Below are 12,729 nucleotides of genomic sequence, written 5' to 3'. Positions count from 1 at the left end.
CAGCAGTCTTAAAAGTCCAAACTCCTTACTTAGGGTGGCACCCAAATCCCCCAGCCTGCCTTTCTCAGCTGTTCTTCACCCCTCCTTCCTGCCTGGGTCACACTGTTGTGCCAGTCTGCATACAGCTTCAGATCCCCTCCTGTCCTTTCTACCCTGGCCTTTGCTCGTCCTGGTTCCTCACCCTGCATATCTTTCTCATTTTTTAGAACTTTGCATAAATTCCCCTTCTTTGGAATAAATTGTGTTTGAACCTCCCTCTTTAAGAATATATTGCTCCTTTTTTCTGAACATTTTTTCTAATCACATAGTACTTATATTTCAGTTTGGCACTGATTTTAATCTGCCTTGCGTTATATAATTTTTTTTTTCTTTTTTTCCTCTTTTTCCTGTGTCTCCCTTCACCCAAGAGTGAGTCTTAAAGGCGATCTTTTGGTGCTTCACCCAGCATCTAGCACTGGGTGCTGCAGATGGTAAATGCTGATTGAGTGAAAATAAATGTAGGTAACAGAGAATTAGGATTTCTACATGGAAAGGAGTATTTCCAAAGTGAGATTCACATAAAGCTGTGTTAGTTGGAAAATCACTGGTAGTCACCTATGAACAGACGTTGAGCTACTTTAATCTCCTACTTTTTATTTTTTGATTTTTCCTGATGTTGAGAACCTGCAGGTGTTTTTGTGTGCATTTTAACTATTTGATTTAGACATTATTAGGGCAGATGGTTATTTTCATTTCAAAACTGAAGTGTAGTACTTTGTAACCTTACTGGTTGCCAATCTATTGAATTGGCCAAAATTTAACTGTGTGGTTTTATTTTAATTCTCATTTCAGACTATCTTACGGAAGATGGATATGTGGTTATCTGTGTCATTTGTATAGCGTCTTAGTATATGAAAGGGTAACATGTTTCATCCAGTAGGAGGATTCTTGCTATAATCATTATCTTAAGGACCCATAAGATTAAAAACAGTTCTTTTGGTGATTAGGTTTCCATTTTTTAACTTACTTGACAGTTTCTATAAATTATGTAGATTTATGTTTATTGTATATATTATTTTAGAAAAATAAAACACATTTGTAGAAAGGAAGAATGACAATTTTTCCCACAATTAGTAGTTGAAATTACCAATGTCGATTATGAATTTTAAAAACAATTTTTTGTGAAACTTTATTTTAAGATAATTGTATTATCTTTTACAAATCCATTTGAATATACAGAGAGATGGTGCATACCGTTTACTCATTTTCTCCCATTGGTAATATCTTACAAAACTGTAATATACTGTCACAATCAGGACATCAACACGGATACAATTCACCAATCTTATTCAGATTGTGGGTTAATGTAGTGTTTGTTTTCAGTATGAATACTTAGCTAGCAAATGAACTGAATACAATCTAAATTATTTTTGTCTATATTGCTGTAATAAGTACTTAATGTTCTTTTTTTTTTCTTTTTTTTTTTTTTTTTTTTTTTGAGGTGGAGTCTCACTCGCTCTGTTGCCCAGGCTGGAGTGCAGTGGCGCAGTCTCTGCTCACTGCAAGCTTCTCCTCCCGGGTTCATGCCATTCTCCTGCCTCAGCCTCCTGGGTAGCTGGGACTCCGGGCACGCGCCACCACGCCCGGCTAATTTGTTTTTGTATTTTTAGTAGAGACGGGATTTCACTGTGTTAGCCAGGATGGTCTCGATCTCCTGAGCTCATGATCCGCCCACCTCGGCCTCCCAAAGTGCTGGGATTACAGGCGTGAGCCACTGTGCCTGGCCATAAGTACTTAATGTTCTATTGAATTTATTTATTTTCACCTTTTCAGATTTAAACCATTGATATATAGTGTATACATAAATTACTTGAGACATTATTAAAAACTAAAGTACAAAATAGTTCTCATTCATTAGCCTGACTTACTGAAAGACATTCATTGATGAAATGCAGTAACAAATGTTTATTATTGTTCCTTGCAGTTAAATGTATATGCAGAAAGAAATTAAGGATTAAAGCTATCAGTGTAGTTTGAGGGGAAAAAATTGTAGGAGAGGAGGGATTTTGGTGTTTATATGTTGTGCTTGTATTCTATACTTGGACAACTGTTTATGAAAATTAATGTACCTGTTTGGCCACCGGATGCTAGTATTTTCAGAATTGCAGACTTAGTACAGGGCTTTTGATTTTGATGTGTATTGGATAAAAATGAGCTTTCTTCTGGAAAGAAGTCTTTCACAGGAGTTTCTTCACCTTAAAGCATGTACTCTCCTTACTCTTACACAAATTAAATGGAGGTGATGTTATTTGCTTAAAAGCCTGATGATTAAAAAACTGATTTTCCCAAAATTGTATCCCAGTAAAGTTTTTTTTTCCCCCAAACTGAGTGTAGATAAGGTTTGTTTTCTGCTTTGTTCTGGGCATTAAGCTTTTTCAGTGTTATATTACCTTTATGACTTTAATGGTGCATAATATTCTACTGAGTGTTCTATTGAGTTAATGAACTTTTATTTACTTGGTCATTTTCCTCTTTTTAAACATTTCAATACAGTCTTTTAACTTTCAGCTTACCAATTTGAGTATTGGACCTACAGGAAATTCACAATTATCTAAAATAGTACAGAACTAAAACTGTGTGACTATTTATAGCAAGACAGCTGGTTAAGATTTATCACACTGCATACTTATTAGTCAAATCAGGAAATGGCTGTCCACAGTACTTTGATGATCTGAGTTATAATCTCTTGGGCTGAGATCAGATGTTAGTGCTTTTAAAAAGCCCTAACTATAATTATGATAGATGGTCAGGTTAAGAACTACTACATTCAAGTTAAGATTTGATCTCATGGTTTCCTTGAGCTGATAAATTATAAATCTTTTAGTAATGACCTTCCTCATCCCCCTCCCTGGCCCTCGCAATCTCCTGACCTCACCACTAAGATAGGTTCATGTATATTCTCTGGGGCTTTTGCATGTCTTCACAATACCATACAGCAGCAACAACTTTTAAACACCATCATATTCATCAAATTTATGTTCATAAACATTGAAAGGTAAGTTTGTAGAGTAACTTCCTGATTGAAATTTAAATTTATAGTAAATAAAGTTCAAAACAAAATGGAAAGGGAAAAATAAAATGTTTTATCAGTAATAAAATACTACCCTCCATAATTATTTAATAGTTTATAATGAATGTACAGGGTGAAGTTACTTTCTCACTTTTTCTTAAGAAGTGATATTCATGTTTTATTATATACTGAATGATTATTTGAACACTTATTTTTGTGGGCCTAAATATATTTTAAAAGTGGATACTTGCCAGTAGGCTAATTCCTTCTAACAAAAGTTTTTTTTTTTTTTTCAGCAAGATCAGCATTGGACACAGCTGCACGTTGTAAGTATTTCATCTCAATTTTTTATGTATGATTTATTCTGCCTTATCTTAGGCATATGAGAGCTTATATTCAAAGTGTCAGTATTTCAGTGTGAGGAAAAACTGATTTAGAAATTGCTTTTTAAAGTTACAAGGATGCTGTTTGATTGGACAGCCCAAATATTTTGGATAATTATTCATAATGGATATTTTGTGTTTTTCAGCTCCATTATTATAAGTACAGAAATTGGTGTGAGAAGGAGTAAGAGACAATACTGTACATGGGCAGGTAGTCAGTGGAACATTAGGCTTTTTGTAATGATCCTGGAGGTGACGATTTTTTGTGCATATATGGACTAGAAGTGCAAAGTAACATTCAGAACCTCCCACATCCTGAAATTTAAAAATAAACTTATAGTTAGATAAAATGTATTTACCCTAATGAAGTTTGTATTACTTGACCATTTACACCCATTATTAGTTTGTTTCCTAGGAAGTTCTGGTGTCTGTTGTGGGTTTTTTTGTTGCTGTTTTTTTTTTAAAAAAAATTTGAGGTTCTTTGAAACCCTCAGGGGAAAAAATTAGCGTGTAATTTAATATATGTGTATTTTGATGTTTTACATAATGCCCTTTGTGGTTTGAGATTTAAAATAAAGTGTGGGAAAGTCTATTAATTTGTTTTCTTTAAAAAGAAATCATATTTTCTCCCCCAAAGCTACAAAGCCTCCCAGATATAAGTGTGGGATCTCAAAAGCTTGCCCTGAGAAACATTTTGCTTTTAAAATGGCAAGTGGAGCAGCCAACGTGGTGGGACCCAAAATCTGCCTGGAAGATAATGTGTAAGTATTTGGTAACTTGAGACTCTAAGGTATGCTATTAAATTACAGCCTGAGTTTAATGGATATTTTGAAAATGTATTAGGCATACTTTATTAATGGAAAGTGATTTCAGTTTTTATTATACAGTTTTTTTTCTCATGAATTCAAGGGGCCTTAAAGTTCTTAAATTTTAATAACACTTATTTGGCTTGATAGAGACAAGAGATTTCCTCTGAGTGAATTCTCTAGATCTGCACTATTCCATTTACTAGCAACAAAACACAGGTGGCTATTTAATTTTGATCCTTAAATATTAGGAAGAAAGTTAATTCACTTAACTAAAAAGTTCAGTTCCTTGATATCCATCACCACATTTCAGGTGTTCAGTGGCCACATGTGGCTCATGGTCACCAAATGGAACAGCAGAGAGAGCATTTTCATCATGGCAAAAATCCTGTTTGCAACATTGGCCTGGATAATGAATGCATTCTCTTATAAACCAACATCTTTCATTTAAAATATTTGAGTGCTGCTTGTTGAAGGGTGAAATAACCTCAGTTCCATTGCAGTACAAACTGCTTGCCTCTAAGCTGAATGGTTTCCTATGTTGAAATGCTTTCTAAAGGATGGTTTTTTAGGATTTTTAGTATCCTACCTCAGTGTCAACTGTTGCTTGCAAGTTCCTGCTGCTGAAATTGCAAACCCTACTTTTAGTTAGTTGCTTTTAATATGCTATTGCCTAGAAAAGTAGACATGGGAGCTTGTTTAAACTTAATATAAAATAATAAATTTGTCACTAATTATATAGAATAAAGAGATAATTTTATAGCAGAGAGGAGACATATAGGCAGCTTTTCCTGGCTGTTTATGAGCCTCTTCTTTTAATATAGAAACTCTTAAATTTTTATCCTAGCCTCCTTTGCAGGTAGTTAGCTGTAAGAAGTTTATTGAGCCTCATGGGACAACAGTTTTCTTGTAAAATTAAGGGCTTGAGCTAGATGATCTTTAAGGTCTGTACTGATTTCCTTTATTTTCCCGTATTCTAATGATGATTTATTGTTAATCCATATGTCTTCTGATTTCTCATTAGAATAGTCCTGTTTTACTGACATGTAATAAGGCACTTGCATTTGAGAAGTTTGTAGGTTTTTGAAAACATTCTCATTTCCACTTTTTATCTTGTTTGGTTAAATAGACCCCAAATTTGATTCTAAATAACAGAAACAAAGTTCTTCTAGAATACCTAACCCATAGATGACCTTGGACATCTATTCTGCCCCCTCGATGCATGTAAATTTTAGTTCAGAGAAGAGATCAGACTATTTTTACTAGCAGGTTTTTAATTCACAGATTAAAACCGTAAACAACAAAACACACTCAGAAAAAAAGCTCAACTGTTTACCCACAAGGCCTACAGGTTCCTATGTGTCCTGACCCTTATTCACTTCTCTCCAGATCTTCTTGATCTTGGGACCTTGGAGCGTGCTTTTCTGTTTAGGATGGTCTTTCCTCACTCTTCACCTGGCTGTCTTCCTTCTTGTCCTTTGGTTCTCAGAGTACACTTCTGTTTTAGAAACTATTCTCTATCCCTCAACCTAAAGTTGAACAGCCAAAGATCTAAGGTCGAAAAGAGAACAGTGTGTAGACAGTGGAGCTTGGTAAAATACATACTGGGCTTAGAGCCAGAGAATTTGCTTCTAGCATGGTGGGCATGTCATATAGCATTTGTGTTTCAGTTTTTTTAACCATTAAATGAGGCAGGCCACCTATCCATCCTTATTTCAGGAACCATTCTGCCATTACCTTGAGAGATTAAATATTTGGTGGGATTTTATACCCAAGCCTCAGGTTAAAGTCCAAAGAAAGAGTCTTAAGTTTTTTGAGAGTCATTTATTCACCTGTTCAGCAAGTATTTTTGAGCATAATCCCTCCTGTTACGGAACTTATGGTTTAGTAGGGGTAACAAATGTTTAAAAAAATATGTGTACTTATAAATTGTGACTCCAGGCCAGTTGCGGTGGCTCACGCCTGTAATCCCAGCACTTTGGGAGGCTGAAGCAAGTGGATCACCTGAGGTCAGGAGTTTGAGAGCAGCTTGGCCAACACGGTGAAACCCCATCTCTACTAAAATACAAAAATTAGCCAGGCATGGTGGCACATGCCTGTAATCCTAGCTACTCGGGAGGCTGAGGCACAAGAGGTGGAAGTTGCAGTAAGCCGATATCACACCACTGCACTTCAGCCTGGGCCACAGAGTGAGACTTTTTTTTTTTTTGAGACAAACAAATTGTGACTCCAGCCCTGTAGGGCGGCAGGGTGTGATGAGTACCAGCAAGAGTGGATGGAAAGAGGTGTCCACCTTTGGTCGAGGGTTATGGAACAGTTTCTAAGACACTGATGTGTATTCTGAGATCTGAGGGATAGAAAGGAAGACCATCCTAGACAGGAGGAAAGAGCCTGCTCGAAGGCCCTAAGATTGGGCAGCTGTGGAGAGAAGTGAATTAGGGCCAGGCTGCATAGGAACTTGTAGGCCATGCAGGTAAAGGGTTGAGACTTTTTTTCTGAGTGCATTGAGAGCTTGTGGAAGGATTTCAAACTCTGGCATGTCTTGATTTTATTTATGTTGAGAAAAGTTATCTGGCTGCTGTGTAAAATAATTAAGGAAGTGGAATAGAGAGGACAGTTGGAAGGCCATTGTCAGTTACTGCCACAGCTCTTTGATACTGCCTCCCTATTGCTAACAGACTTTATTGCTTATACATTCACTAAAATATGTAAGTAGATAAAATAACATAAGCAGATAATTTAATATTTTCAGAGTACCTGCTCTGAGTACATGTAACTCATTTTGGAGACTGCTATTCTTGTATCTCAATGGGGACAGTTTTGTTCTCCAGGGGACATTGTAACTTTGGGTTGTCATAGCTTTGGAAGTACTCCTTGTAGAGGCCAGAGATGCTGTTAAACATCTTTCAGTGCAGAGGTCAGCTGGTCCACAAGAATTGTCAGTCTCCTAAAATAAGAGGCCGGGTTTGAGAAACTCGGATACAGACAGATGATAATTATGATTAGGATGGTGGTCATAAGTAGATTAAGTCAAAATATATTATGGAGATTAAGATGTGTTTTAAATGTCTCATTAGAAATAGAAAATCGCAGGTGTGAACCTAAGGTGTCAGGAGAAACAGTAATTGCAGCTTTTTTTTTTACTTTACTTTTTTTCTTTTTTCTTTTCTTTTTTACCTAGAGACAGGGTCTCATTCTGCTGCCCAGGCTGGAGTACAGTGACGCAATCTTAGGTCACTGCAACTTTGAATGCCTGGACTCAAGCAATCTTCCCACCTCCACCTTCTGAGTAGCCGGGACTAAGGTGCACACCACCACACGCAGCTAATTTTTCTATTTTTGTGGAAACGGGGTCCCATTGTGTTGCCCAAGCTTGTCTTGAACTCGGGTTCAAGCAGTCTTCCCACGTCCACCTCCCAGAGTGCTGGGATACAGGTTTTTTCTTTCTCGTTAGAGCACCCGTAGAACTGACTTACGTTCCAATTATAATTTTCATCTAAGGCATATATTCATTTGATTTCAATTTGTATGAATTTGATGTTAGGAATAATTGATTACTTTTGATTTTAATGGTAGTGTTTGCTGCAAGAATATGAGATTATTTTGAGGGTATTTTTTTTTCTTAACAAGGGATCAGTGTTTTTGGCTATGAGGGCAAAGAGGTAAAATCAAGATTATTATATAGGTACTTATATAATCATTTAAAATGTAACCATTGAAAAATGTAAAAACTGTTCTAAGCTCATGAGTAGTAAAAAAAACAAATAAAAAAACCAGTTGGCGGGATTTGGCTCATGAGCTATAGTTTGCCAAGCCCTGCTTTAAACTCACCATCTTAAGAGATAGTAACTAGAACATGGAGCAGCTATTTGAAACAAAACTATACTTGAAGATATCAATTATTTCTACAGATGATGTAATCATTTCCTTTAGAATTTTGCCTGGAGATGTGGGGAGGGGCACCTTATATTCATGAAGGATAAAAGAAAATATCTCAACTTGTGTTAGTAAGGGTGACTAACCTTTATACATTTTAAATCTCAGTGGGTTTTTTGTTTGTTAGAGATTTTCTGTTTGAATTTCAGTTTTTAAAAATTGATAAGCTGCTGCCCTCTTGTGGGAAGCCTATGTCATTGTGCTTCTTTGTTACCTTTATTTCTTTGCTTTATGGTAGATTTCAGTCTGTAAAATGCAACATCATACTCCTAGATGATCTTTACTTGGAAAAGTCACTCTGGCACTTAACCTGTTAATCACAGCAGTTACTTCTTAATGATAGAGTTTACTTATTGAATGTATTTCTGAAGGAAACAGAACAATGCATTTTGAAACTTCTCTTTGGTACAGCTGAGCCAATAGTTAAGTAATGAAGCATAGAACTTTTTAAATGTATGTGCTCCAAACTAGTACTTTTAAACAGCTTTGAGATATAATTCACATGCCGTCCATTTCACTCATTTATATTATACACTCAGTGGCTTTGTATATTCACAAATATATGCAATCTCTGCCACAGTCAATTTTAGAACATTTTTATACCTCAGAAAGAAACTCTGTACCCCTTAGCTAATACCCTTCTATGTCTTGTCCTGCCCCACTTCTCCACCCCAAACCCTAAGTTAACCATTAGTTTACTTTCTGTCTTTATAGATTTGCCTATTTTGGACAGTTCATATAAGTGGTATATAATATTTGGTCTTTTGTGATTGGCTTCTTAGCGTAATGTTTTCAGTCTTCCTCCATGTTATATCATGTATCAGAACTTCATTCCTTTATATCTGAATGATAGTTCATTATATGGATATACCACATTTTGTTTACCCATTCATTAGCTGGTAGACATTTGAGTTGTTTCCACTTTTTAACTATAATGAATAACATTTACAGAAACATTTATGTACACATTTTATGTGGACATATGTTTTTATTTCTTTATACTCCCAAGGAGTGGATTTTGTTTCAGATGGTAACTCTGTTTAATTATTTGAGGAACTGCCAGATTGTTTCCCAAAGTGGCTGCATCTGTTTGCATTTCCACCAGCAGTGTATGAGGGTTCCAATTTCTCCACATCCTTGCCAACACTTGTTATTATCTGACTTAGTGATTATAGCCAGCCTAGTAGGTGTGAAGTGAAATCTCATTTGCATTTCCCTGATGATTAGTGATGTCAAGCGTCTTTTTGTGTGCTTATTGGCCATTTGTATGTCTTCTGTGGAGAAATGTCTATTCAAACCCTTTGCCCATTGATAAATTGGGTTGTTTCTTTATAATTGAGTTATTTCTCTTTTGATTAATGTTTGCATGATATGTCTCTTTCTACCCTTTTACTTTCCACTGCCTATATCGTTATATTTAAAGTGAGTTTCTTGTAGACAGTGTGTAGTTGGTTCCTGTTTTAATTCACTGTGCCAATTTCTGTCTTTATTTGGTATGTTGAAACTATTTTCATTTATAATAATGATTAACATATGAGGGTTTAAGTCTACTATTTTATTATTTGTTTTCATTTTCTCTTTTTCCTGCCTTCCTGTGAGTTACATGAACATTTAAAAAAGTGTTTCTTTTGATTTATTTATAGCGTTTTTGAGTGTATCTCCGTATAGCTTCTTTAGTGCTTTCTCTCTTTACAGAAAAAGTTTGCAGACTCAAGTTCTAGACTTCAAGTCTTCAAGTGAGGGAGAAAATATTACGCAGATTAAATTGGAAAATATGTCATATCTATATCTGTTATATGGTGGATAGCACCAAAAATATAGGAAGTAGTCTTCCAGTATTTGAAAACTTATTATCTGATTCAGTCATCATTGACAGGCAAGTGGAATTTTAACATGAATCTTCATTATTTGTTTTTCTTTATTTTATCTTACTCATTAGCACAGATCCAACATTTGTTAGAACTGAGCTCATTCATCAATTGCAACCATAATTTAGCTGCTGATGTGAGTTGTTTGAAAAATCAACTAAAACATTCTGTGAGAATCAATTGACTGAGATTTATAATAAAGTACACTGTAGATTTTATTTATGAAATTGTGCACTATACATCCTTCATATCAGTAGTTTATAATAAATTATGTGCTTATGTGTGTATATGATTCTGTCAATATATGGACATGTGTGTGCACGTGTTGTCACATTTTGCATATTGCCTCTCTCTCCTAAACACAGACCAGTTGTTAAATATTTAACAGCACACCACTGGGAGTATTACTATTACCTTGAAGTTTTGAGTTAAAAGAACTCAAAATTTTAGTTTAATAACTCTGATTTGAGCAATTGAACAAACTGAACTGATAAGCAGCAAATGTGTCACTGGTACCTTACATTTTACAGTGTCATTGTCTTTGTCTAGTGGTCAGAGCTGCCCGTGGAAGTCAATTATCTCAGGTAGTCACCATGTAAGTGACTGTCATTCAATGCAGTAATTTCATGAGTGCAATATTTCTTCTTAGTGTGGGGGAACTTTATGGTGATAATCACTAGGAGAATGTTCACAATTAGGTAAAACATTCAGGAAAGAGTGCTCCCTCCCTCTGTTAGCTTTTCGATTTTAAAAGATGGGGGTAGTATCTTACTTCTGTTTCATGTCATGCTGGTGTTGAAGAGAGCAGAAAGGAGATTATCTTTCGTTTGATACCTGAAGAATGGGGCAGAACATATGCTTAATGTGCATGTTTTAAGAATAATCTGAAGCAGTGCAGCACAAAAATGGTCAATTATTTCAGGCCTAATATTTTTTAATATATATTTCTATTTGTGAAATATTATTTAAGGACATTGCTTTAAAATTATTCAGTATTAGACTGTCTTCTCTGACTTAGTAGAGATCTTTTTAATTTCCTCTGCGGCACTGAACAATTGAAAATGCGTATAGTATTCCTAACCTTTTTTGCAAGACTTTATTTTTCTGATATGTTATTGTACAATATTTAATTCTAAATTTATTTCAATTTCTCCCCCTTCAGTTTAATGAGTGGTGTTAAGAATAATGTTGGAAGAGGGATCAATGTTGCCTTGGCAAACGGTAAGAACAATTATTTTAGCTTATGGATGTAATCATTTTTCTGTCCCAAAGTAAAATGCACTATCAGAGGATCAGGTTAGAAAGTGCTGCTCTTGATGATAAAGCCCTCTCTCCCATCCCTGCCCCACAAAAAATCTATAGGTGGAGACTTGGTGTCTAAGAATTTATAGTGTGTTTCTTGAAAGTATCCTAACTTGCTATGCAAGAACTTCCCGTAAGATTGTCAGAAAACAAGCTGTCTAACATCATATTGATAAAATCTTGCTTTGAATTTTGCAATCCTAACATAATAGGAAGATAGGTTGACAGGATTAAAGGTGTGTAAAATGACAAGGGATAGTGGACTATTAAATGGTGTAGGCGAAGGAACAAAGAATAAGAATTTATTGTAGTTTTTCATTATCGGCCACGTTCTTCTGATAGCTTAATTAGCATGAATAAGTTCATTGAATCCTGAACATCTCAAATTTCCCTTCAAAATCAAATCTGAAAACCTGAAACCGTAAAGTAAAGCCTAACTGCATATTGATCCTCTGTTCTGGTACAATAAGTATTCCATAAAGCTGTGTGGGATGGTTATAAGATATATAGGATGGTTAGAAACCACTGTAGTTTCATAGTATAGAAAAATATGTTTTACTACTTTCACAACAAGAGGTAAATTTTTGTGTTTCTACTTTCTTCATTTCCTTAGGTAGAAGGTTCAGCATCTATTTGTCTATTTCATTAATAGCAAAAAATACATTTTATAGAGCAAGTTAATGTAAATTTTATTGTAAAAACTGATATTTAATGTAGAAAATGGCATCTGATTCAAGGAGATACTTCTTCTCTGTAAAAGGTTTACTTTTGAGTAATTTTAAAATAACAGAATATGGAAACAAGGATGAAATATAGCTAACTGAATTGGAATGGTCCACAGTCAGTAATGAACTTCTATTTATCCTTTGGCTTAAAAGATTAATGAGAAAGTTGTATTAAAAAATTACTCTTTAAAAATATATTTCAGGTGGGTGTGATTCAGATTTTAAGTTGTTCTCAAAGTAATTCCTTCTCTGCTAGTGAATTCACGTCAATCATTGGATAAGATTATTGGTTTTACAGTGTATAATGTATTTCAGATGCATAATTTGATAAGAATGTAATCTCTTTTAGGAAAAACAGGAGAAGTATTAGACACTAAATATTTTGACATGTGGGGAGGAGGTAAGTGTAAATAACATATGACTCTGTGTTCTTTTGCTGGCACTGCCTTAATCACCTCAATACAATGTAGCCCATTAATGAGAGAATGATAATGCTATTTGTGTTAGTTCATTTTATTTCCCTTACTTTCTGTTCACTAAATGTCCGGCTGTATTTAAGTTATCATTCATGTTTTATATACTTTGTTCTTCTTAGAAGAAAATTTTTGTGGTGTGTAATTGAAGACAGTAATATCAAAATAGAGATTTAAAAAAAAAAAA

At 34.9% G+C, this 12,729-nt stretch overlaps 1 protein-coding gene across 3 annotated transcripts in view; it reads left to right on the top strand.

The window, feature by feature from the left end:
- Positions 1 to 12,729, top strand: part of FAM3C (family with sequence similarity 3, member C) — a 47,457-nt gene that overhangs the window by 20,903 nt on the left and 13,825 nt on the right. For all 3 annotated transcript variants that reach the window (XM_011937395.1, XM_011937397.1, XM_011937396.1), the window contains 4 exons: positions 3,346 to 3,375; positions 4,070 to 4,193; positions 11,205 to 11,263; positions 12,419 to 12,469. In XM_011937395.1, coding sequence (XP_011792785.1) covers positions 3,346 to 3,375; positions 4,070 to 4,193; positions 11,205 to 11,263; positions 12,419 to 12,469 — 264 coding nt within the window. The remainder of the gene's footprint in view (positions 1 to 3,345; positions 3,376 to 4,069; positions 4,194 to 11,204; positions 11,264 to 12,418; positions 12,470 to 12,729) is intronic.

This window comes from Colobus angolensis, unplaced genomic scaffold, assembly GCF_000951035.1.
Source record: "Colobus angolensis palliatus isolate OR3802 unplaced genomic scaffold, Cang.pa_1.0 Scaffold163, whole genome shotgun sequence".
NCBI lineage: Eukaryota > Metazoa > Chordata > Mammalia > Primates > Cercopithecidae > Colobus > Colobus angolensis.
This window is presented reverse-complemented; position numbering and strand designations above follow the sequence as displayed.